The sequence below is a fragment of the Microcaecilia unicolor genome, unplaced genomic scaffold (genome assembly GCF_901765095.1).
Source record: "Microcaecilia unicolor unplaced genomic scaffold, aMicUni1.1, whole genome shotgun sequence".
NCBI classification, from domain to species: domain Eukaryota; kingdom Metazoa; phylum Chordata; class Amphibia; order Gymnophiona; family Siphonopidae; genus Microcaecilia; species Microcaecilia unicolor.
The window spans coordinates 93888-121397 of record NW_021963312.1 but is presented as its reverse complement, the minus strand read 5'-3'; the positions used below and the strand labels follow the sequence as shown (position 1 = coordinate 121397).

The 27510-nt window shown below is 43.4% G+C and overlaps 1 protein-coding gene across 1 annotated transcript in view; it reads right to left on the bottom strand.

Annotated features, from left to right (window-relative positions):
• Positions 1–3412: 3412 nt before the first annotated feature.
• LOC115459180 (proton channel OTOP1-like) overlaps positions 3413–27510 on the bottom strand; it is a gene marked incomplete at both ends in the record, with an annotated part of 96315 nt that continues 72217 nt past the window's right edge. The window contains 7 exon segments of the mRNA XM_030189042.1: positions 3413–3738; positions 3741–3868; positions 3870–3955; positions 3957–4034; positions 4036–4283; positions 4286–4342; positions 9907–10037. Coding sequence (XP_030044902.1) covers positions 3413–3738; positions 3741–3868; positions 3870–3955; positions 3957–4034; positions 4036–4283; positions 4286–4342; positions 9907–10037 — 1054 coding nt within the window.

Genomic DNA, 27510 nt, shown 5'->3' with positions numbered 1-27510 from the left:
TGGCTTTGATCCTGGCAACCTAGGTTTGCTTCCACTGCCGCTCCTGTGACCTTGGGCAAGTCACTTAGGGGCCCTTTTACTAAGCCGCATAAGCGTCTATGTGTGCCAAAATGGAGTTACCACGTGGCTGTTGCGGTAATTTCATTTTTGGCGTGCGGCTGAAAAATAATTTTTATTTTCGGATGCGCGCCAAGTGGCATTTGACGCGCGTAGGTCATTACCGCTCGGTTACCACATGAGATTTTACCACTAGGTCAATGGCTGGTGGTAAGATCGCAGACCCAAAAATGGATGCGTGGCAATTTTGATTTTGCCGCACGTCCATTTTTGGCAAAAATTTTAAAAAGGCCTTTTTTAAAGGTACGCTGAAAAATGGATCGGCACCCGCCCAAAACCCACGACTACACTACCGCAAGCCATTTTTCAGCGCACCTTATTTATTTATTTTGGTACATTTATACCCCACATTATCCCACAAGAGCGGGCTCAATGTGGCTTACAAGTTTTACAAATGGTTACAATTCAGGGAGGGAACGGATACAACAAATTCAAAGGGGGGTAAGTACATGTGGATAAGAGAGGGGATGAGGAAGACTAGGCTTTAGTATTGACAGTGGGATAAGCATTCTTGAAGAAAAATGTCTTAGTTAAAGTACCCCTAAAACCTCTAATTGCCCAGGTACGAAAAACTTAGATTGTGAGCCCTTTAGGGCTACATCTAGCACTATAGAAATGATTAGTACTAATAACACTAGACACTAGTGAATTAAAGGCGTGGCCAGCTATGAAAGCTACTGCACAGTTCAGTACCACACGATAGCTCTCAAAACTGCCAACAGCACAGTGGCACTTATTGCCACCTCAAGAGGAGGAGGCACTGTCTTGTGGAGCTTCTTTTTGAAGCATATAGATGTCTCAAAATGCCCAGATGGACATCCATTATTATTATTTATTTAGATTTTGCTCACACCTTTTTCAGTAGTAGCTCAAGGTGAGTTACATTCAGGTACTCTGGATATTTCTCTGTCCCAGGAGGGCTCACAATCTTAAGTTTGTACCTGAGGCAATGGAGGGTTAGGTGACTTGCTCAAGATCACAAGGAGCAGCAGTGGGATTTGAAATGGCCACCTCTGGATTGCAAGACTGGTGCTCTAACCACTAGGCCACTCCTCGTGCTTGAAACATCCAAATCCCAATTTTACAAAGGCAGTAATGGGGTATCCAACACTGCAGTACATCCAAATACCAAGGAGGTATGCTGTGGGCATGTTTGGGGCGGGACTAGGGAGGGCCCATAGTCAGGACATCCAACAGCGATTACTGAAAGAGAAGAAACCTCCAAATCTAAAAAGAAGGACATCCTAAATTAGACCTGTTTCAATCACATCCAGGGTACAAAAAGATGCTTTAATTGAACAGCTGACCCCTGGAGAGATTAAGGCATGATACTTCCTTAATCCCCCAGTAGCTGCTGCCCCCTCCCTCTCCCCTGTAAATGAAACTGAAAGGGAATGCCTGGCTCTATGACAGATTCAGGTATTATAGGCATTCTTAAGAAAGTAGGCAGCAAGCCTGAGGAGTAGCCTAGTGGTCACTGTAGTCCAAATGATCCAGGTTCAAATCCCACTGTAACTCTTTTTTTTTTTTTTTAAATTGTGAGCCCTCCAGAAACAGAAAATTACCTACTGAACTTAAATATTAGGTCACCTTCAAGCCTAAAGGCTATTTAAGTGGTGTACATTATGGTACAGTATGTATTTTTGTGTTCCTGAAGGGCTCACAATTACAAAATAAAAGATAAAGTGGGGTTTGAACCTGGATCTCTTGGTTTAATATCCACTGCATCAGTGGCATAGCTACAGGGGCCCATGGGGCCTGGGCCCCCTTAAACAGGCTCTGGGGCCCCTGGTTTGGCTGGCGGAGGTCCCTAACCCCCACCAACTAAGGTGTCTGTCCCGCGCTGGTCTTACATTGCTGGCACCCTGTCCTGTTTTTCAGCGCCGTGCACACTCGTTTTAATGAAACGAGTGTGCATGGCGCTGAAAGCAGGACAGGGGGCCAGCAATGTAAGACCACATGGGACAAACACTTTAGCCAAGGTACCTTCCAGTGGGCAGCGGAAGTGGCGGGGAAGAGTGTGGGCCGGCAGGGAGGGCAGAGGCGGTAACCCTCCAGCAGCGGCGGGGGGCAGCAGCGGTGGCGGGGAGGCAGAAGCATGGGGGGCAGAGGTGGGCGCAGTAGGATGGCAGCAGGGAGGCGGGCCCAAAATGTGCCCCCCCCCCCCCCCACACACACACACACCTTTGGGCTCTGAGATCTGAGGAGACCAGGAGAGGGTGGACTTGCAAGGAAAGGAGAGGAGAGACCTATGCAACATAGCCACACCCACTCACAGACTTAACTAAGGAATAGGAAGGGCTTACAGCTACTACCTTAACATGCAAGACTGAAGGAGTTTTAAAAGGGTGTAAAAGACTGCAAGTACTGGTTCTGAAGATCAGGGTAAAGACTAAAACTGTTGGGTTGAGTGCACAAATTTTGGAAGTATTTGACATACTGGTTTTACAGATTAAATAACAAGACTGTTGGTGGTTCATTTATGGAACTGATGCCCCAATGCTCAAAGCAAATGTGGATGCTAGAAGCTATTTAGCATCAGACTAGCGCCAGCGTTAGCCGGCGCCTAATGATCAGAGCCGTCGAGTGTGCAAAACAATGAGCTTGCGGCTCTGACTGCTAATTGTAATGCAAATGCATGCAAAGAGGGTATCCCACATTCCTCCCTAATGCTCAGTGGGCACCGAGCCCCAAGTGAGTACGAGACTGACTGACACTGCCTTTGGGAGGCTCCAGTCAGGTTGGACCCTGGATCCAGGGACGCCTTTCCTTGCAAGTCCACCCTCTCCTAGTCTCGTCAGATCTCAACCCTTCTGCTAGAGACTTCTTAGGTTGGTGGCTGCTGGACTTGCAGGTTGACTGTGCCTGTCTCTGTTGTAGCTTCCTGGGGGCTTTTTCTGGGCTCCAAGGACCAGTTTTCCTCCCAAGAGCTGTCCTCCTCTGCTGGGCTTGGTATCCCAGTAGCACTTCCACTGAATAGAGGTGGTCATTGACCCCCCCCCCCCCCCCTGATCCAATCCCCATGACATTCTATTCTTCCCAACACCCCAATGTCATCCTCTGACATCCCACTCCCCGATTGCACCCCAACTCCATTAGCAGATTCCCCTAATTCCCCCCAACCCCTAATCTGATCCCCTAGATAAGCACCTCCCTCAAAGCAAAGTCCACTGTTCTGAATACCAAACCAACATTCCTTTTGCTTGATAAGGCACCTTCAAACTGCTTCCTAGAAAAGATACAGTGCTACTTTAGTTACAACCACTTATCAAGTAGCCTAATTGAAATGTCTTACCGATACATTGCAGAGGAACAAGAATGCTGCAGCGTTCTTCCGAATCCATCTCCTCATACTGAGATTTGAGTTCATGGTGTGGGTGTAGGAAGTGAAGAACCGGGAGTCTAATACAACTGTTATTTCCTTGCTTCTCTTTCTTAATCCACCATAGCTTTCAGTGGGGGAAACATTTGTATTGGACCCCTGAGGCAAGGGTTTGTTGAATATCAAGTTGGTTTCACTGCAAACTGTTTCATATGAAGGTGCAAGTGACAGAGTACTCTCTGTTACCGTGATTATTCTTTCAATAGTTCTAATGTCATCATTCATGTTCCCATCTTGCAATGTACACATTCTACGATAAATAAATTCTGAACATATTTTTCAATGATCACCAATATAGAATAGGGTAAATTATACCATGTGTTTTGTGGGTGGGTGTCTGCAAAGATAACTGCCAGATTGATCCCCAAGAATAAACCATGAGCCACATGCAGAACCAACTAATAAGTTTGCATCTAATTTTCTGCAAGGACTTTCTGAGTCATCCAGTGATCTGTCAATCGTATCTCGATATCAACAGGCTAACAATTCCAGCAGTGCACATTAGAGTGAGTACGGTGATACCATACAGATAAAACCATAGTAAGTGCTGCTTCGCTCTTGCTTTTGGAACATTCAATTTGAATGAGGTACACAACCACAATTGCAATTGTGATGGTCAGCACAAACAGTCCTAAAACCGTGCCAACTATTACACCACGAAAACGAAACTGCATCTTATTCTGGTTCTGTTGGTGGACTGTACGCCCAATATTCTTCCATAAAACGTAGAGCATCGTAGATGCTAAAATGTGATACTCTATTGTGAACGGATAGAGGTAGTAATGCCTTGTGAAAATATGAAGCAGACGTTCGTTGTACAATTGCATTCAGGTGCATGCTGATCTAAAATGAAAAAAAAAAAAAATAATACATTATATCCATCCTTTCATAAAAACATAAAGTAGCATGTTAAAATGAATTACCAATAAATACATTTTTGAAATGGCCATTAGAATAGTTTGGACTGCTAAATTATAAATCATTATCCAATTAACCGCTCTTTCCTAAATCGTGTTAAGTACTAAGGCACACTTCAGCATACACTAATAATGCACTATTTGTTTTGTTATTTTTTGGGGAGGGGGCATGTCATGGGAGGGGAATGGGCATGAAAGCATTATCCAGCTAGCATATTTACATTAGTGTACACTAATTGGATAATGCTGAGTTAACGCATTTGAAATGGGCTTAGCACACAGGAAAGCCCTCTTTAAAACACCTTTCGCATTCATTATAAATTCTACCTTTAACTCACAAAGTTCTTTCTTCAAAAAACCCAGCCTACCTTTCCTCTTTAATTGTCTCATATAGACCTATATGCTCTTGCGATCCTCAACTAGCAACTAGCTCCCTACTCCCGCTACTCGCCACTTTGCTTTCCTCTCACTAAGCCCCTCCTTATGGAATTCACTGCTATTTTCATTACACACAGAAAATCTTACCAACTGTTTAAAATTGCCCTAATGACCCACCTTTTCTCTAAGGCTTTTCCTGTCAATCTCTGAGGTTGGCAGATTGGGCACGACTGTGACAGTTTCGTGGGCTCCCTAGCCTATTGTCTTCCATATCTTTTTTCTGGCTAATACTCTTTTTACTTTTTTAGTTCTTTTTTTATGACTTGTAAAATATTATTACCTATTTGTAAACTGCTTTGATTATAGGAAGGGAGGTATAATTAAGTCTTAAGGGGTCCTTTACTAGCGGCAGGGGATGTTTTTTCCAGTGCACCAGGACCATTTTTCCGCAGCCAGTAAATGTCCCCCTCCCAAAAAAATTGCCACATGGTGAGATAACTCTTACAGTGTGGCCGTGCAACCGAGACCCTTACTGCCACCCATTGAGGTGGTGATAAAGGCTCCTGGGCAGAGCCTGATTACTGCTGGATTATCACTACACAAGCCATTTCCAGGGTTTTCTCTTTCCCCCTAAAATGGCGCACATTTGGGGTGGGGCTAACGCTGTTGACCACATTGGGCTTACCGCTGCTCTGTAAAAGGGCCCTATCAGGGCTTATTTTTGAAAGAGAAGGACGCCCATCTTTCGACACAAATCGGGAGATGGGCGTCCTTCTCCCAGGGTCGCCCAAATCGGAATAATCGAAAGCCGATTTTGGGCATCCCCAACTGCTTTCCGTCGCGGGGATGACCAAAGTTCCCAGAAGTGTAGTGAAGGCGGGACTTGGGCGTGCCTAACACACGAGCGTCCTCGACCCCTAATGGAAAAAAGGCTGTCCCTGACGAGCACTTGGCGACTTTACTTGGTCCTTTTTTGTTACGACCAAGCCGTAAAAAGGTGCCTAAACTGGACCAGATGACACCGAGGGAATCAGGGATGACCTCCCCTTATGTGGTCACTAACCCCCTCCCACCCTCAAAAAAAAGCTTTTAAAGATATTTTTTGCCAGCCTCAAATGTCATATCCAGCTCCATGACAGCAGTATGCAGGTCCCTGGAGCAGTTTAGTGGGTGTAGTGCACTTCAGGCAGCCGGACCCAGGCCCACCCCACCCCCCAATCTGTTACACTTGTGATGGTAAATGTGAGCCCTTCAAAACCCACCAGAAACCCACTGTATCCACATTTAGGTGCCCCTTTTCACCCATAAGGGATATGGTAGTGGTGTACAGTTGTGGGGAGTGGGTTTTGGGGGGGGGGGGGGGTTGGGGGGGGTTCAGCACACAAGGTAAAGGAGCTATGCACCTGGGAGCAATTTCTGAAGTCCACTGCAGTGCCCCTAGGGTGCCCGATGGTGTCCTGGCATGTCAGGGGGACCGGTGCACTACGAATGCTGGCTCCTCCCATGACCAAAGGGCTTATATTTGGTCATTTCTGAGATGGACGTCCTTGGTTTCCATTATTGCCGAAAATCAGAAACAACCAAGTCTAGGGACGATCATCTCTAAGGACAACCAAAATTTCAAGATTTGACGTCCCTGACCATATTATCGAAATGAAAGATGGGATGTCCATCTTGTTTCGATAATATGGGTTTCCCCGCCCCTGCATCGGGACGTTTTGCGAGGACGTCCTCATCAAAACTTGTACGTCCCTTTCGATTATGCCCCTCCACGTCTACTGTTGCTACAATCCGTTACCAAGATTGAGTATTACAGTTCAATTCATGGATTTAACTTAACAAAGAGAAAACCAAATTGCTTTGGATGGATCAGTCCAGTAGTTTATTCCCTCTGAGTTTTTAATTACCTCAGATTTTTCTTTTAAGGTTGAATGCACTTCTAAAGTTTTAGATGTTATTTTGGATACCTCTCTTCTTTTGAACCACATGTTATTCATATTGTTCAGACTGTGTTTTTCAAACTCCGGCAACTGTGTAATGTTTAGCATTATTTGAATGAAAAGCATTTTATGTTACTGGTTCAGGCTGTCATCTTATCACACCTAGATTATTGTAATGATCTTTTTTTTCTTCTCTTTCAATTAAATTATGCACTAATACTAATACGGCTGCTAAACTCACTTTTCATTAGAAAAAATTTGACAGCATCAATCCGGTATTGATTTCTCTTCACTGGCTCCCAATTGAAGCCCGCTTGTCTGGTTTTAAGATGTTTGATGAAACAAGCCCAAAGTATCTTATTGATTTATATCATCCCTTCTAACAGTTGAATTTCAAAGTCTAGAAATCCCTACCTCCTGTTTTACCCATCCTTCTCTGGAGATAGATTTAAGAAAATTTTGGAAGATTGGTTTTGCTACCAGGCAGTTCATATTTGGCTTTCTTTACCGTCACATTTACCAGCCTCCCCCTCCTATTGCTATTTTTGTAAGAATCTGAAAACTTTCTTATTTAAAAAATTCTTTGGTTTGGATTGATTGACTGTATTACTCTTTTCATATTTATCTTTTTGTTACCCACTTTGAATTTCTATTTAGTGGGAGCTAGCAGGATACAAGAGCCATATTACATTACATATGAATGTTCTACCATGCTGTTTTAATGTGTGCTGAATTACATAATTTAATTTGTCTATTTACAAGTTTATCTCACTGCTTAAGAAAGGACTTGATACATTTTCTTTCAATCTAGGAGCCAGCCCAAAAACTTGTCAGTGACTGAGACCTCTAATCCCCCCCCCCCCCCCCCGTCTCCTTTTGTCCCATTAACGTTCATAAGAGGGAGGGAGGAGTGTCCTTTCAGAGGTCTTCCATAGTTTGTTTAGGTCCTGATTTATTGTTTCAAATTAGGGAAGAGAAAGGTTTGTAAATCAGGCTCCTGATGCACCACTGCGTAGTTCTGGCAGAAGCCAGCAATCTTCCTCCCCTTCCGCAAGTGTACTGTCAGCATCATTGATTCATTTATCAGCTGTAGCACAGGTCTTCACAAGTCTCCCCCTCTTTTCCACCCCTCCAATCTGTGCACTCTCAGCCTCCTCTTTCTTATCCCCATATTCTTCCTCAGTAGGAGAAGCATAACACCAGTTTGGAGGGGCCAAATATACCTATAGATCTTCAGCCTTGCACCCAAAGCTCTGTACCTAGGGTTAACCTATGTCCTCTTTTAAGAGGGCATGTCCTCTTTTTGGACAACTTCAGATATGTCCTACAGGATTTTTAATCTTTAGGGAAATGTCCTCTTTTTCTTTTATGTGCCTATGACCAACACACCTACCCACATAATGAGAGAAACTATCTCTGGCTTATTAGTCAGTCTGGACACTTTGGGGTGCTAAACAGAGAAAAAGGCATTGCTAATCCCCTCTCTGCTCCCCTGCTGGTTGAATCTGTCAAAGGAATGTTGTTCATGCAGCACGATTTTAAGCATATGTAATACAAAGATTTTCACACTTTTCTCAGAAGCCAGCCAAAGGGATATGCGCTCTTATGGTGAATACGCCTAGGCTCAGACTCAGTCAAACTCAAATCCAGAAGTTCTTGAAAAGTAGAACATCTACTGCTGTGATGTAAATAAGTCACTGTTTGAGTGTGTTCATTAACTACAATTAAATATTTCTTTAGCAAAAATAGCAACCATTTTTATTTTTCAGTCCTTTTTTTGTCTCCACAAGTATGGTAACCCTATCTATAACTGATGATGCGTTGGGCACAATATTAGTCAATCTACGGTCCCAGTAGCCCACCCAGTACTGCTGCCTATGTTCCCAAGTCTCCTCTTACCTCCCCACATCTATCATCCCTCGTCTCCATTCTCTTTCATCCTTCTCATCCCCCAGTCTCCTCTTTCCCTCATCTACCTATCTTCCTCACCCAGTCTATATTCTCAAGCCCCCCCCCCCCCCCCCCCCCCCCGTCTACAGTCCCTTCTCATCTCTTCTTTCCTCTCCTCATGTCAACCCTGCTTCTTCTGAGCAGTTTTAACCTTCCTACTTCCAATGCTTCTGCCCAGTGGGCCTAATGAATATATACCCTCCCCTATCACCTTGCTCGCCAATGCTGCTGCTGCTGCCACTTCTGCCAAAACAGATGATCCTTTTCCATTCGCACTGTACAGCATTTATGCTTTTCTCATTGCTACCAGCCACATAAATGCTTCTGAGTATCGATGTGCCTGTCTTTTATTAAACAATACAGAGCACTTATTAGAAGCCCATTCTGGAGGAACTGCAGCTTTTCTGGTCGGCTCAGCAGAGGACGTAGAGGACAATCAGGAATTAAGCATTCAGAAAGACATTCCATAGTACACAAATAAATAATGCCTTGCTAAAACTTACTTTCACCCATGGGGGGTATTTCAACCAGGATTACTTTTGTTTAAGTCAAGTTAAATTTCTCTTAAGGGGCCATTTTACTAAGCTGCAGTAAAAGGGGCCCTGCACTAGCGGCTGTTTTTGCTGAGCGCTAGCAAGGGGGGCTGTTTTGCCGCGTGCTGGGGCTCCTTTTACCGCAGCGAGTGAAAATAGTCACATATGAAATGGCTGTGCAGTAACTTCGCACTTGCCTTGCAGGCATTTTGGAGGGAGCACTTACCGCCAGCCATTGAGGTGGCGGTAAGGGCTCCTGCGCTAACCCAGCGGTAACCGGGCAGCGTTGCCCCTGTGGAAATATGTTTTCAATATTTCCACTAGTGCTGGAAATAGCGCTCGCTGGGGGTGGAACTACTTCCAGCACCTGCATTGGGCCGGCGGTAGTTCCGGGTTGCCACGTGGCAACCGTTTAGTAAAAGGGCCCCTAAGGAAGTTCTTAATTTTAAACATGTGTGCACACTCCACCAGAAGTTTGCCCATGCGCTTACTCATCAGCAAAGTATGCACCATCAGAACATGGTGCGTACTTTCCCACCAGTTGAGGCCATTTATATGGTTATGTGACTATTTACACAAGTTCTTGCCTTCTAAAGCTTGACAATTCCTTATAGAATTACCTCCTATTAGCTTAGATTGCTGATGTAAAAGAGCATTCTATATGCTGTTAGCTGTGTACAGTAGCTTACCAATTGTTATGTTTGCATAACCAAGAGTGAATAACCTCTCTTTATGTCCATTTAAGTGATGCTTGGACTCTGCCAGTATTCCATTAGTCCAGAGGAGTAAGTTCGTAAACACAGCATGAATCAGTCCAAACCTTATAAAATAGAGATAGTAAAAAAAAATACTTGATTATTCAACTGTCCACAAGAAAGTAACATAACTACTTGGTACCTCAGTTCAATAAGCAGGAGTCGAATGATACTTATCAGTTCTGTAGAAAAGGTCAGTGAGATATTGGGTAACATCTGACCCACTCTGCAAATTTTTTTCAACGTTGACAAGAATAAAATCCCAATTCTTATAGGTTGTCTATGCAGTTCATTATTTTTTATAAAAAGCTTGTTAAACCTTTTGTAAAATACATATAGGAATGTGAGAAAAATGTGTATTTGGTACCACATATAACAAGAATGTCAGAGACGACAATGAATTTGTCTCTTGATAAGGTGGTAAATATAAGATACTATGAGATGAAATCTGCTACTTTTTCCATCGCCAGGGTACAGTTGTGAAATGCATTGAAAGGACAACTTCAATTGTGCAATGAAGTTCCACAGTTTAAGCAGTTGTTAAAGACCTCTGTGTTTGTGGAGGTTTTTAAGTGAAGATGAAGTGATATTGTGGGTGCAGTTCTAATATTAGGCAGACAATGGCTGTGATATACCTTATGGTACTACTTGAATTATGTATTTTTAATGATTTTATTGTTGCATGTTTTATTGCTTTGTGTGTTTTCTTGTAAACCACTTTGATTCAAGTGGTATAAAATGTGCAAAATAAATAAATACATTTCAATTTTTATTTCAACAAAAACAGTATCATCATTTCAGGCTTTGCGTAAGAGGTGGATTCTGCTATCTATACAGCACTTACATGTATAAGTGGAGTGGAGGAGTGGGTTAGAGCAGGTGTCTTGACAGCTAGAGGTGGCCAGTTCAAATCCCACTGCTGCTCCTTGTGGTCATGGGCAAGTCACATAACCCTCTGTTGCCTCAGGTACAAACTTAGATTGTGAGCCCTCTAGGGACAGAGAAATGCCAAGGGTACCTGAATGTAATTCACGTTGACCTACTACTGAAAAGGTGTGAGCAAAATCTGAAATAAGTAGGAGATTTTTACAAAAATGTACTTCCAATGGAACAAGCTCTACAAAATAATACTTTTGCAGTTTGATATAATTTTGAACCCTCAGTGGTAAATACAATTCCTCCTCAATCACTCACCTGAAATCCAAACAAAATTAGCTGGAAGTGTCTTAGAGCAGCTACAAATGCCAACATGGACATTTTTTGAAGTGTACATATATTACCATTTCACTATAGGAAATATATGTATTGGGGTAGGCAGCCTAAAAATGATCATTTCGCTTCATTTCCTATGTTGTTCGCAGCATTGTTCATTTTCTTTTGTTTTGGTTAATCCTTATTTTTTATTTATTTATTTATTTTTATGTATTTTTTTATTTCTGCATTTGTACCCCACATTTTCCAACCAAGTTGTCGGTTCAATGTGGCTTACAATTTACTTTGGTTTGACATGTTACATTGCCGTTTCGGGTTGACGCATGCCTTGTTCAGTTTCTGTTAGTGGTCGAGTATTGTGGTGTGTTGGTTGGAGTTCAGCTTGACCATGTGGGTTCATCGAAGAAAGATTTTCTGAAGAAGTGAGCCCAGGTACGAGAATGTGGTAGCATGCATCTGCTTTCGAAGGTTGCCCTTCTTTGTCAGATCGGAAATAAGCAAGTGTCTTTAGATGACAGTATATATAAGTGAGACATCAAAGCATTTCAGTGACAGTCTTACAGGATGGGGGTGAATAGGGGGGAGAGACCAGGAGATATGCATGGGAACATCAAAGCATTTCAGTGACAGTTTTTGGAAAGTTTATATAGTTGTTTGAGCATTTTAGGACTTTCGGTATTGTACTCCTTAATCTTGGGGCAAATGAATGTGAAGCTGGTTGAGTATGAAGATTTATATTTTAGGCCATGACATCTGGGAAAGTGTAAGGTGAGGTAGGTTCTTGCACCCTTGATCGTGTTGCGTATAGGTAGGCCTATCTTAAAGGATATACATAGTTTAATTGGCAGCCAGTGTAGTTTTTGGAGCACTTTCGAATCAATTTATTCTGAATATTAGTCTTGCAGCTGTATTTTGTGCTGTTTGCAGTTTCTTTAGTAGTGGTTCCCTGCATCCAGCATAAATTCCGTTGCAATAGCCAGCATGGATGAGGACCATGGTTTGGACTAGTGGGCAGAATACTTCTCTTGGGAAGTAGTTTTTTATTCGTTTCAGTTTCCAAATGGTTTGGAACATTTTCTTCGTAGTGTCTGAGATTTGTTTATCGAAGGATAGATTGTGGTCTATGGTGACTCCTAGGATCTTTAAATTGTCAGATATTGAAAGAGATGTGCCCATGGCATTGATGTTTGGAAAGTGATTGGTATTGTGTGGTGATGTATCAGGCATTGTGTTTTTACTTGTTCAGTTTGAGCTTGAACGATGATGCCCAAGATTCCATTGTGTTTATGCCGTCCGCAATCCTAGATGTGATTTTGTGTAGATTCTTTTTGAAAGGGATATAAAATGACATGTCATCGGCGTATATAAGGGGGTTGAAACCTTGACTGAATAGTGTTCAGGCAAGGGGAAAAGTGGTGAGCCCTGGGGGACCCCACATTCCGCTTTCCATGGAGGAGAGAGAGAGAGAGGAAGCTGTTTTCACTTGGTAGGATCTGGTAATCAAGAAGCCTAGGAGCCATTCAAGCACCTTCTCTCCAATGCCAATTTTATCGAGTATTCTCATTTTGGGGGCAATGTTGTTAAGACTGCGCACTCTTTGCAAATAGTGTACCTTCTTTGTAATGAGAGTGCACTATTTGTAAAGAGTACATACTATTTGCAAATATTTCATTTAATATTCATTTAAATATCATGATATTTCATTAGTATTATGCTGACATTTTATTATATCTCTAGTATTTGAACTCCGATGCTGTTAATTTTTGATCCTGTTTCATGTTAGTCCTATTATTAGGTTTCAATTTACTCTTTTAAAGTTTACCTCATTTATTGTATTTATGTTTATTCTTTGGTCATTTTACTATTGTTATGCTGTTAACAAAATTGTAAGTTTGATGTTAAACTGTACCTACTGTACACTGCCTTGGGTGAATCTCTTTTTAAAGGCAGTTAATACATCCCAAATAAATAAATAATAAATAAAATTGTGCACACAAATTTGGCAGTGCAGCCAAATTGCACGTGCAACTTCATTGTTTAACAAGCCAATCGATGCTGATAACTGGCCAATAACAAGCAATTATCAGCACTAATTGGCACTAATTAGAATTTACACGCAGAACTTTCTGAGCGTATTCTGTGAAGTGGTGTGCATAATTTCTAATGTGCGGATCTCCAAATGGGTGTGGTCATGGGAGAGGCATGGGTGGATCATGGGCATTTCTAGAAATTGCATGGACTGTTATAGAATACACCCAATCCGTGCCTAAGTTAGTAGTGAGCATTTACACCACGTTTTACTTGATGTTAATGGTCATGCCTAAATTTAGTCATGGGTCCAGGTGCTACCTGTATTCTATAAACTGCACCTAACATTAGGAATGGGTTATAGAATTGCACTAAGCGTGTTTTTTTTCTCTACTGATTTTTTCAGTGCCACTTATAGAATCTTGTCAGCATGCACTGGGGCCATTAATACACATTAGTAAATAAGTTCCATTGCATAATGTGGGACCTGTAGTACATAAAGAAGGAGAGTCTATATATGGCACCTAAAAAAAATCACTGCTGAAATTAGTGCCGACTAAGCATATTGAATAATCTGCGCCTAGATTTAGGTGCCGATTATAGAATACACTTAGTTGAGATCAGGCGCGTAGCCAGACTTCGGTGGGAGGGGGGTCCAGAGCCCGAGGTGAGGGGGCACATTTTATCCCCCCCCCCCCCCCGCCATTGCCACCGCTGCCGCCACCACCACCAACAACTTTGACCCCCCCCCTGCCGACAACCCTCTTAACCGCCCCTCCCGCCGCCAACCCTCCCCCGCCCTCGCCATCGCCTACCTTTGCTGGCGGGGGACCCCAACCCCCGCCAGCCAAGGAACTCTTCTTCCTTTGTTCTGTTTCTGAGTCTGACATCCTGTGCAGGACGTCAGACTCAGAAACAGAACGAAGGAAGAAGAGGACCTCGGCTGGTGGGGGTTGGGGGTCCCCCGCCAGCAAAGGTAGGCGACAGTGGGTTGGCGGTGGGACGGGGGTCAAGAGGGTCATCGGCAGGGGGGTCCAGGGCCAAATCTAAGGGGGGCCAGGCCCCCGTGGCCCCACGTAGCTATGCCCCTGGTTGAGATCTCAGCACCTAAAACTACAAGCATCCATTTACACCAATGAAAATGTGGTATAAATCCCAGCGTGTAGATTTATGCACACTGGGCAATATTCTATAACTACGTATGTAGATTTTGGAACACCCACAAAATGCCCATTTCTCCGCTAGAAACCATGTTCCTTTTTGCCTGCACACATTAGAAGTTCGGCACACTTCATTACAGAATACGCTTGTGCATGTAAATTCTAATCAGTGGCAATTAGTGCTCATTATTGCTTCTTAAGAGCTGTTACAATGCTGATAAACTTGTTAAGGCAATTAAGTTATGCGTATTGTTATAGAATCCACACCGATTTCTGCAGAGATCTCTAGGCACACTATATAGAATCCGGGGGGAAATGTTAATACACTAGCACACTATTGGGCTCATTTTCAAAACAGAAAAATGTCTAAAAAGTGGCAAAAGCAGCATTTGGATGTTTTTCTCACAAAAACTTCCAAATCAGCATTTTCAAAATCTATTTCTAGACATTTTTCTCTGTCAGAAGTGCATCCAAATCTCAAGGGGGAGTGTCATGGGGGTGTTTAGGCTGGGACTTGGGCGTTCCTAAGACTTAGACATTTTTCAGCCATAATGCAACAAAACAAAAACGTCCAGGACTAAAACTAAGACGTTTTGAGCTAGACTTGTTTTTATTACGAATAAGGCACAAAAAGGTGCCCTAAATGACCACTGGAGGGAATCAGGGTTGACTTCCCCTTACTCACCCAGTGGTCAGTAACTCCCTCCCACCCCTAAAAAATGTGATTTAAAACATTACTTGCCAGCCTCTATGCCAAACTCAGATGTTATACTCAGGTCCATTAGAACAGCATGCAGGTCCCTGGAATAGTCTAGTGGTGGGTGCAGTGCACTGCAGACAGGTGTACCCAGGCCCATACCTCTCCCTACTTGTTACACTTATGGAGGAAACTGTGAGCCCTCCAAAACTCACCCAAAACCCACTGTACCTACATATAGGTGCCCCCTTTACCCGTAAGGGCTATGGTAGTGGTGTACGGTTGGGGGTGAGATGTGTACCTGGGTGCATTTTATGAAGTCCACTGCAGTGCCCTCTAGGGTGCCCTATTGCTTTCCTGGGATGTCATGGGGGCTGTTTCTAAATATACTGGCTCCTCCTACATCCCAATGGCTTGATTTCGTGCGTTTTGCACTTGGACGTTTTTTGTTTGAAAATGGACCAAAAACCTTGTATTTTCGAAAACAAAAGATAGAAGTTTTTCTCTTTTGAAAATGACCTTCTTTCCTATTCAGATTTTGGACATTTTTTTGCAGAACATCCAAAGTCAGACTGACGTCATAACGAAACTGCCCCTCCACATTAAATCTAATGCTGTAAGATTTAACTTTGCTTTCTGTATTGTAATTGACATTGTATTTTACCTCAAAAACCACATTATACATAAAATTACTGTTGCTATAGTGGAATAAAATTTTGAGATACCTGCTGATATGTATGTGTATTCTGGATACCATCAAATAAAGATGTTACCTACTTTTGAAAGTTACCTATCTGTTAATGCAGGCATGTAATATTTAGCTGTGTCTGTGCAATCATTTTACATACTTCCTCACTGACAAATAATGTACTGCTTTCCAAGACAGAGAGTCATTTTTAAAATCATTTGTACAGATGAACTAATGCTTTAACCATAGAAATGGGTTTTATGAAATCACTCACCCTATGGAGTCCTTTTACTAAGCTGCGGGAAAAATAGCCCTACAATAGCAGCAGGGGCCATTATTCCTATGCACCAGGGCCTTTTTTTACCACAGCGGATAAAATCCCCAAAAAGAAAATGGCCACACGGTAAGATAACCCTTACTATGTGGCCATGCGGTAAGGAGCACTTACCGCCACCCATTGAGGTGGCGGTAAGGGCTCCAGCAGGTAACACAGCAGTAACCAAACAGGGTGCAGCAATGCCCGATTACCGATAGGTTAACGTTGTGCTACATAAAAAAATTTCTGGAGTGCAGGAAATGGTGTGCGCTCCATAGTAACATAGTAAATGACAGCAGATAAAGACCTGAATGGTCCATCCAGTCTGCCCAACGAGATAAACTCATTTTACATGGTATGTGATACTTTATATGTATACCCGGGTTTGATTTGTCCTTGCCATTCTCAGGGCACAGACCGTAGAAGTCTGCCCAGCACTCTTCTTGTACTAAAAATTCTGAAGCTAATGTCGAAGCCCCTTAAAATTTACACTCAAGCCCATCCCTATCTATTCAGTCAGGATCAGGGCGTAGACCGTAGAAGTCTGCCCAGCACTGATTTTGCTTCCCAATTACCAGTGTTACCACCTAATCTCTGCTAAGATTCCGTGGATCCATTCCTTCTAAACAGGATTCATTTGTGTTTATCCCAGGCATGTTTGAATTCCATTACTGTTTTCATCTCCACCACCTCCTGCGGGAGGGCATTCCATGTATCCACCACCCTCTCCGCTAAAAAATACTTCCTGACATTACTGAGTCTGCCCCCCTTCAACCTCAATTCATGTCCTCTAGTTCTACCGCCTTCCCGTCTCCAGAAGAGGTTTGTTTGCAGATTAATACCGTCTGTATCATGTCGCCTCTGTTTCTCCTTTCCTCCAAGGTATACATGTTCAGGTTGGCAAGTCTCTCCTTGTACAGTTTGCAACGCAAATCTCATACCATTTTTGAAGCTTTTCTTCGCACCACTTCCAGTCTTTTTACATCTTTAGCAAGATACAGCCTCTAAAACTGAACACAATACTCCAAGTGGAACTACTGCCGGCGGTCACGTTGGGCCAGTGGTAGTTCTGGATTAGCGAATGGTAAGCCTACGTTAGGCTTACTGCCACCTTGTTAAAGACCCCCTATGTGAAGGTAAACTCACATTCAAGCTGACTGCATGCACGTAGCTTTATCTGTAGGTTGAGGAGGTGTATCTGAAGACAGGTTTGGGAAGGGATATTTGATTAAATGTTGTAATTCTTTACGACATGAACAAGGACACACAGTTTGCATCATTTTGTTGATGGGTAAGATTATAGGAAGGTAGTCCAGCTATTTGTTTTACCTTATATGGACTACTGTAACATGTTGTATCTTGGTTCACCTAAAATGAGCACAAAATCATTATAATACAAACTCTGTGACCCTGGTTAATGCTGGCAATTAACCACATCTCTCCAGCTTTGACTGACGTCCACTGGCTGCCATTTCAGTCCTTTCAGATTCGTCCACTTTACATTGTGCATAGAGGACTAGATTCTATATATGGCACCTGAGAAATCCACACAGAAAAAAATTATGCCTAGGCATATTCTCTAAAGAGCGCCTAACGTTTATAGAATTGGCTTAACTTTCTGCATGGTATATAGAATACATTGAGTAGCTTGCCACGCAACCAAATTTGGTCATATCCATTTAGGCCATGTTTTACTTGGTGTTAGGCGCAGAATGCATGTATTCTATAAAAATGCACATAAATTAAACACCCATGCCCTGCCCATGGCCAAGCCCTCTTTTTTTTATTTTATTTATATTTGTACCCCATGCTTTCCCACTCATGGCAGGCTCAATGCGGCAGGCAATGGAGGGTTAAGTGACTTGCCCAGAGTCACAAGGAGCTGCCTGTGCCTGGAATCGAACTCTGTTCCTCAGTTCCCCAGGACCAAAGTCCACCACCCTAACCACTAGGCCACTCCTCCACTATGCAACTAAGAATTTAGGCGCACCAAGTTATAGTAGTGAATTGTGCATGTAAATTTCAATTAATGCCAATTAGTGCTGATAATTGCTGGTTAACATTCCATTAACAGCACTGATTAGCTAGTTAACCAATTAAGTAATGCACATTGTTATAGAACATGCTTCGGTTTCCACATAGAATTTCAGCCACCGTATTTAGAATCTGGGAGGGGGATGCTGAATAACAAACTGTGGTGTTTTTCACCTGTATTTACCTATGGGGTCACTGAGATCAGGTCAACAATGGTTTCTTATGGTGCCCTCATTAGATGGTGTTAAATTATCTGGGCTCTGCACTAGGATATATCGCTGAACCTCATCTGTGGAATGCGTTCCATTGAGCATTTGTCAGGAAATCTCATTCCTGAGTTTTCACAGAAGGCTGAAAGCTTTCTTATTTGAGAAAACTTTTGAAAATTCTGTGCCATATTAGTTTTCATTGTACTGTTGATTATTTGTGAGACGTATTGTTACCGTTAAGTTTTGCAAAGTGTGTGTTGCATTGGGAGCTGAATTGCATGAATGTTCAAGTTAAGTCACATCTGAACTTCATTTTTAATGCCACTTGTATTTGGATCCAGGAAAACTGATTTCATTAGAGTTTTAACAATTAAATTCTCAAGAGGTTTTTTATGCTGATAAAGTAAATGTACCCGAGATATTCCTACCATATGCTCTTCTACGAATAAGAAGTGGAGAAAGGGTTCTGAGGCTTTTTCCCCCTATGAGTTTTTTGTACTCCATAGTGTTTAAAAGGTTTACAAATCTTGTTAGTTCTTTTATAGAAAGAGTTGAGTGAAATTATATATATTTGGTCTCTTTCATCCTCTTTTGAGAGAATTAATTTTGAGTATTCGGGCTTTTGAAAATATACATATATTTTGCCTTTGAAAAAACATATACATCAGGGCCTGCCCTTTCAGCCATGCACTCTAAACCCCCCCCCCCCCCCCTCCATATCCGTCATCTCCCCTTCTCTAGACACCTTTCCCAATTCCTAGTCTCTCCCTTCTTTACACTCTCAAGTGTGAAGCCTCTCCTTTTCTCCTCCACTCCCAAGGTGTCCAACACTTTCCCTTCCCTTCCTCCCCTTCCCTCCCCCCCCCCCCCCTCCCAGGGCAGTGCAATTTGGTGGGTGGCAGCAGCACATTAATTAATATCTTTGAACAAAACAAAGCATGAATGACATGGGTCCTTGAGCATCCATATATGTTTGAGGCTTGTTGTGCCCTGCCCTCCAAACATTCTGTTTCAAAGGGGTCGGGATGCAATAGGCCTTGAGCCACATGGGAAATCAATGACCAGTGTCAGCCATACTAGATATGCTGACTTCCACACTGGTGCCACCCCCTGAAATTGTGCCACCATAGTCTACCTAGTGGCTGGAGTGGTCCTAACATCAAAACATAATTGTATACATGTGCATACTAGAAGTAAATGAAAAAACTGAGCTGCCGAAAATATTTTCTCGCATCTAGATAACAACACTGTCACATGAATACAACCCATCAACTGCTTATCACACTAGATTTCAGTTCATCAGATTGCAGAGAAATGGCACATTTGAGTTAGCATAGGTTTGTTTCATAAAGAAGCAGTAATTATGTGATGTCCGTTATTTACCCATTGTGCAGATTAAGGATCTAATCATTTCTACATATCGCTGTGTATTTAAAAAAAAATGAATCCTGGTCCTACAATGCACTTAGTTTTTGCTTCGTCTGGGAGTTTCCTCTGAAAGGATCATCTTCACTGCAGTGAATCGTATTTCCAAGAGACTATTCTTCAGTGGTTCCAATTTGTTGCTTATTTATTTGCCGCACTGGCCACTGCTTTCTTTGCAATATCATCAAGGTCATTGGCAGCCATAATTGGAAGTCAACGGTACTTTCAGTTCAAATTTTTGACATGCTTTGTTAATGTCATTTGCTATAATAGAACAGTTCGCAATTTCACCAAAAATGTTGACAAGGATTGCTTCAACCTGACTGCTAGTGAAGAGGGGGATTCTGGCCGCCAAACTGTGCAGCACTCCAACAGTTGTAAAATTGCCCCCAGGTGCTGCATTCCAGGGCCACCAAGGGAGGGGCAGAGGGGCAAGATTCCCCAGGCCTGGCCTCCAAGGAGGGCCTGGCATCAGTGATCAAAAGAGACTGCTCTGCTGGCTACAGGTCCTTCATCTTGCCGTGTCCTGCCTATTTAGAAACAGGAAGTTACTTCACAGGAGACTAGACATGGCAGGAAGAAGGACCTGTAGCCGACAGAGCACTCTGTCTCATTTGCTGCTGCGGGAGGGGAAGCAGCAGCGGTAATACCGGTGGTGGCAGGAAGGAGTAGCAGCAATTGTGGCAGGGGAAACAGTGATGCTGGTGGTGGGGGGAGCAGCGGGTTCAGTAGCAGCGGGGGCAGTGGTGTGCTGGAAATGGCTCGCACTGGCTCGCAAGAGCCGGTTGTTAAATTTTTTAACATCTTGCAAGCCAGTTGTTCTAGCATGGCGAGCCGGCTCTCCAGGGCCAGTGCAACCCAGTAAGCGAGATACGCATGGCTGGAGGGTGCCACAAGCCATGCTTACAACCACTTATCTCACCTCCCACAGCCCTTGTTTGCCTGCGCCCGTGCCGCCTTGGGGGGTTTAAATCTTTTATTTACCTCCATCGCAGCGGCCGCGTCAGTGAACGCCCTGCCCGTCTCTAGCCTTCCCTTCGTTCCCTCTCAGTGTCCTTCCTTCTTCTTCTGACATCATTTCCTCTTTCCGCAAGGGCAGGACAATGAGAGGGAATGAAGGGAAGGCTAGAGACGGGCAGGGCTTTCACTGACGCGGCTGCTGTGACGGAGGTAAATAAAAGATTTAAATCACACAGAGTGATAGGAACAAAAAGGGGATGTTAGGGGGGAGAAGAGGCTGGGCAGGTGGACATGAATGGGAGGGGAGGATGGGGGCAAAGAATTGCTGGACATGGATGGGAGCGGGAGCTAAAAGGGAGAGAGAAGAATCACTGGACATGGATGGGAGTGGATGATAGGGGCAAAGGAGAATCACTGGACATGGAGGGGAGGGCAGGGCCCAGGGAGAGAGGAGAAATTGCTGGACATGGAGGGGAGGGGAGAGAGAAGGGAATTGCTGGGTATGGATGGATGGAGGGGGGAAGGGGAAAGAGGAGAATTGCTGGATATGGATGGATGGAGGGGGGCAGGGGAGAGAGGAGAATTTCTGGATATGGATGGATAGATGGATGAAGGGCAGGCGAATTAGAGTTGCTGGACATGGGTGGATGGAGGGGAGGGCAGGGGAGAGGAGAGTTGCTGGACATAGGTGAATGGAGGGGAGGGAAGAGGAGAATTGCTGGACATGGGTCAATGGAGGGGAGGGGAGAGTTGCTGGGTATGGGTGGATGGAGGGGAGGGCAGGGGAGAGAGGAGGGTTGCTGGACATGGATGGATGGAGGGGAGGGCAGGGGAGAGAGGAGAGTTTCAGGACATGGATGGAGGGGAGGGATGTCAGAGGAAGGAGATGCACATGGATGGAGGGGAAGGGAGAGAGAAGAAATGCTGGACATAGATAGAGGGAAGGGAAGAGAGAGAGGAAGTGAGATTAACATGAATGGAGGGGAGAGAGAAGAAATGCTGGACATGGATGGAGGGGAGGAAGGAAATGAGATGAGGAAAAAGGAAGAGAGGAGAAAAACTGCACATGGATGGAGAAAATAGGCAGAAACTGGATCCACTGGACAGTCAAGTCTGCAGAGGACCCAGCTTTTACTTATGGATTTAGGGCAAGAAATGAAGAAGAAAGGAGGAAAGTAAAGAAATAAATGGAAAGGAAGCCCTGGAAATGAAGTTAAGAGGACAGATAGCAGCAGAATCAGATACTGGGCCAGCATGATCAGAAAAACAAAGTCACCAGACAACAAAGGTAGAAAAGATCATTTTATTTTCATTATAGTGTTTGGAATATGTCCACTTTGAGAATCAGGTGCTCAACATTAAAAGTTTATATTTATTTACTTATTTATGGCATTTTATCCCACATTAAACATGAATTAGGGTGTTTTGTGGCTCTACATGAGAATTGTGATATTATCATCCCTTGTTTCATATTGTTGACAGTCTGCATTTTCCGTATGGGTGGTATATTGGTGTATTAAGTTCTGCCCAGTGTAATATTTATGGTACTGTAAGGTTCTGAGTGTGTTTTTGCACAAAGTTGTGTATAGTGTTTTGCAGTTGAGCGATTGTGGTTAGTGGTCACCAGACAACAAAGGTAGAAAAAATCATTTTATTTTCATTTTAGTGTTTGGAATATTTCCACTTTGAGAAACAAGTGCTCAACGTTAAAAGTTTATATTTATTTACTTATTTATGGCATTTTATCCCACATTAAACATGAATTAGATTGGAACCTGGGAGCATTTAATTTTTTTTCCTGGAGAGAGTAATGCATTGTCCCCCCCCCCCCCCCCAAGGCTCTCTCCAAGGCTATAGCCAGCTCTGCAATTTGGGGAGGGGGCAGAGGTGGACGGAGGGGGGTGCAGAGGTGGACCGGGGAGAGAGCCTGTTGTTAAACATTTACCAGCACACCACTGAGTGGGGGGGGAACAGTGGTGGTGGGTGAGGCAGCAGTGGTGCCCTGAAGATTGTTTGCCCCAGGCCCAGCTTTGTCTCTCGGTGGCCCTGCTGCATTCTTTATATGATTCACATGGATAGCTCCAACCCGTTTAAAAAAATGGTTAGGAGGCATTTGCATGATGTTAAACAGGGCAAAAATGGAAATGTGGAAAATTGCATAAGGCCACAACTTATGTGACAGAACCCAAACCTCTGGATCCTAGTTCATAGTTCACCTTTGTTTGACATATCCCATATAGAATTGCTTATCTAAGTAATATACAATATAAAATACACTGAGGGGTCCTTTTACTAAGCTGCAGGAAAAAGGGCCCTGCGCTGGTGGTGGGGATATTTTTTCCATGCACCAGGGCCCTTTTTCCTGATGCTAGTAAAACCTGAAAAAAATGGCCATGCGGTGAGATAACTCTCACTGCTTGACCATGCAGCAAGGAGCCCTTACTGTCACCCGTTGAGGTGGCGATAAATGCTGTGGCAATAACCCAGTGGTGACTGGGCAGCATGCAGCAATGCCCAATTACCACTGGGTTACCACCGCACTAGCCATTTCTGGGAGCTTTCTTTTTTCCACTGGAAATGGCATGCGCTCAGGGCGGGACTACCACCGGTGACCGCATTGGTCCGGCGGTAGTCCCGAAAGACCGAGCAGTAAGCCTGTGTTGGGCTTACCACCACTCTATAAAGGCACCCCTGAATGAGGGGGTAAGAAAATAGGGCATACATTAAGAGGTTAAAATCTGATTTTTAAAAATTATTTATCAGCTATAATTTAAAATGAAAAGCATAAGTATCAGGTGGTTATCTTTACCTAAGGTACAATGGAGTGGGGTGGGGAGGGGTAATAGGAGCCTTCACAAGTGGGGCAAATCCTTTAATTGCACAACATGTGTCTTGTACATCATCTTGTACCACTGACCTGACACGGGCTGTGCTTTGGCGCAAAGCGCCTCATCAGGGGTCTTCAATTTTATTGTTTAGAATGAAGAAACCAGCTGAAAGCTGAATGCACATCAAACGTGACTTAAGTCCACACACAATGTATGCGAAACATTCCTGCTTTTTACAACACAGGAGCACAGCCTCCCTCTTTCTCCAAGCGCAATAAAAAAAAGGTTGGTGGTATATATTGGGGCTTAATTGTGGATTGCTGATAAATTTAACAAGGGTATTAAAGCTGTAGCACCTGTTATTACCTCTGTTCTGGACATTTTAAGTTCCATCACCCCAGAAAATAAATATTTTTCTGTAGTTGATTTGGCAAACTGCTACTTTGCTATAAACGCCATCCAGAAGGTCAAGACAGGTTGGTTTTAACACTCCAGAATAAACAACTCACATTTACTTTCCTTCCCCAGGGATTTTATAATTCTCTTATTCTGTGTTATCTTTATGTTACTTGGATTGAACTGTTCGATATACAGGACCAGTGCATTTTTTTTAGCAAACAAGGTGCTGGTACTTAAATGCTAGGACACCCTTCAGGGGTGTTGTGATCACTGAGGGACCTACCCCACAATAGCCAGGCCCCCTGCAACCAATCACAGAATCAATGACAAGGCAGAATTGGTGTGTAGAGCCTGAGCTCTTTCATTAAAACTTGGGAACCATGGGTCAATTTTAGCAGACAATAGAAAAGGTGCCTGTACTCAGTACCCCCAAGTACCCCCTCAAAAAAAGCCCTGTACAGGACAGAAACTATATTTATTCCTTTGTGAATGACATATTAAATTGTGGGTTCCAGTAGAAAGGAAGTTCAGGGTCTCATACAGAGGGTCCTTTCATTAATTGAGGAAACAGGGCATTTCAGGCTAGGAGCTCAGATAACACATCCAGGAATGTTCTGATTATTACATCAAAGTTAAGTGTTTGAACCTTAATTATCATGACAGGTAAGTTCTGCCTAGTATTTGAGGACTAAAATCATGGATAAGAGTAGAATATGAATGCAATTAAATGAATTGAAACAATGTATCCATCCAGGAAAATGCTCAGCTCCTTTTCATTTTCTGTAAAATCTCAAGTATGTCTTGCATCCAGTTAAACTTCTACAAAATCTAGCCCAGTAGGAATTAACAGAACTTTTCCCAGCATTTCTGCAATATAGAAATGAAATCCTTAATGCTTTCTGGGATTACACCGACCCATGTTTAAATAAAAGGATTATCCACTCCCATCATTCTGAAAGATGTTCTTGAACTTTGCTCAGGTGCTCAGTACATTATTGATGGCAAGTAGAATCTCTTCATTGTGCAGAAAAATGTTTCTGCTTTATCTATTGTCTATACTACCTGGAAATGTTAACTCCCGAGATAATGTAGAAGTTTTAATGTCATTGCTGGCACTGGGTGGGACAAACGAGTCAGTGGCTTTTTTAAAACCTTTTTCAATAGTTGGTCAGTTGCTGAATTTTGTTTGTGGGCTTTAGACACAAGAAGCAGTGAAACTTTACTATAGTTTCCCTGCTAAACATTGTTCTTTTCTTGTATCTAAAGACAAAGGTTCTGCAGCTGCTGATACAACAGTTCACTCTGGGGCTCATTTTGAAACAGAAAATCATTGAAGAAGTGCCATAAAGCCCATAGGATTTAAATGGGCTTCCTCTCATTTGACGCACCAGGAATCAGTATTGCGGCTTTGTAAAAGAGGCCCTTAAGGGCTCTTTTACGAAGGTGTGTAGGCACCTATGTGCATCCAATGCATGTCAAATTGGCGCTACCGCGTGCACCAGGCAGTAATTTCATTTTTGGCGCTTACCCGGCAGTAATCGTCAGCTTTGAATACCATTTCTGGCACCGGTATCCCACCCAAATCTTCCTCGGTGAAGACCGAAGCAAAGAATTCATTTAATCTCTCCGCTGCAGCTTTGTCTTCCCTGATCGCCCCTTTTACTCCTCGGTCATCTAGCGGTCCAACCTATTATTTTGCGGGCTTCCTGCTTTTAATATATCTTAAAAAATTTTTACTATGTATTTTGGCCTCCAACGCCATCTTTTTTTCGAAGTCCCTCTTTGCCTTCCTTATCAGCGTTTTGCATTTGACATGACATTCCTTACGCTGTTTCTTATTATTTTCAGTCGGTTCCTTCTTCCATTTTCTGAAGGATTTTCTTTTAGCTTTAATAGCTTCCTTCACCTCACTTTTTAACCATGCCGGCTATCGTTTGGTCTTCCGTCCTCCTTTATTAATACGCGGAATATATATGGCCTGGGCTTCCAGGATGGTATTTTTGAACAGCATCCACGCCTGAAGTTAAATTTTGACCCTTGCAGCCACTCCTCCAAATTTTTATTTTCACCGTTCTTCTCATTTTATCATAGTCTCCTTTTTTTAAAGTTAAATGCTAACGTATATTTGATTTCCTATGTATACTTATTTCAAAGCTAATATCAAATCCGATCATATTATGATCACTGTTATCAAGCGGCCCCAGCACCAGATCATGCGCTCCACTAAGGACTAGGTCTAGAATTTTTCCTTCTCTCGTCGGCTCCTGTACCAGCTGCTCCACAAAGCTGCCCTTGATTTCATCAAGGAATTTTACTTCCCTAGAGTCCCCCGATGTTACATTTACCCAGTCAATATCGGGGTAATTGAAATCACCCATTATTATTGCGTTGCCCAGTTTGTTTGTGTCCCTAATTTCCTTTAACATTTCTGCATCCATCTGTTCATCCTGGCCAGGCGGACGGTAGTACACTCCTATCACTATTCTTTTCCCCTTTACACATGGAATTCAATCCATAGTGATTCCAAGAAGTGTTTTGTTTCCTGCAGAATTTTCAATCTATTTGATTCAAGACTCTCATTAATATACAATGCTACCCTTCCACCAATTCAATCCACCCTATCACTACGATATAATTTGTACCCTGGTATGACAGTGTCCCACTGGTTATCCTCCTTCCACCAGGTCTCAGAGATGCCTATTATATCTAATTTTTCATTTAGTCCAATATATTCTAACTCTCCCATCTTATTTCTTAGGCTCCTGACATTTGCATATAGACATTTCAAACTATGTTTGTTGTTCCTATTTACATCATGCTCATTACTTGACAGTATTAATTTGCTATCTTTTGTCTATTTTTTATTTTTATTAAAGACACCTTGGGCAAGATGCATCAACCAAATGTAAAAGAATCTAAAACGTAAAAGTGCTTACCGAATTTGAAAAAATGAAGAATGCACTAAAAACACACCTCAGAAATGTTCGGTGCGGTATTCAAAAGTCGGATGCATGAAAGTTTCACTAATCTGGTGCAATCCCCTGTAGCGGAATAGGAAACGCATGCGCACAGAAAGCACACGTTATCAGCGTGGCTAATGTGCATAAGAATTTTTTTTTTAAAAACACATCCTTTATGGACGTCCTTGCCCCCGCCTGCCCGCCCGCCCGAGGTCGCCGCTGCTCCCCTCTTCCCAAAAGTCAAAACTTTAAGCTGCCCCGGCCCCCCCCCTCCCTTCCTCTCTTCTTCTCTCTTTCTCCCCAGCTCCGCCTCTCACCATCCTCCGCCCCATGCCCCGCCCCCGCCGACCCCCCTGAGGTCATCGCCGCCGCTCCCCCCTCCACCGGGCCCACCTCCGTCTTACCGGGCCCACACAGCGCCTCTCACCTCTGTGTGAAGGCGCTGCACGGGCAAGAACAGCTGATCGCCTCTTCGCTGAGTCTTTGGACGTCCCTCCTTTCCTGTCAGACGAGGGTGGGCCCAGGAGGAAAGGAGGGACGTCCGAAGACTCAGCGAAGAAGTGATCAGCTGTTCTACTTGCCCGTGCAGCGCCTTCACACAGAGGTGAGAGGCGCTGCGCGG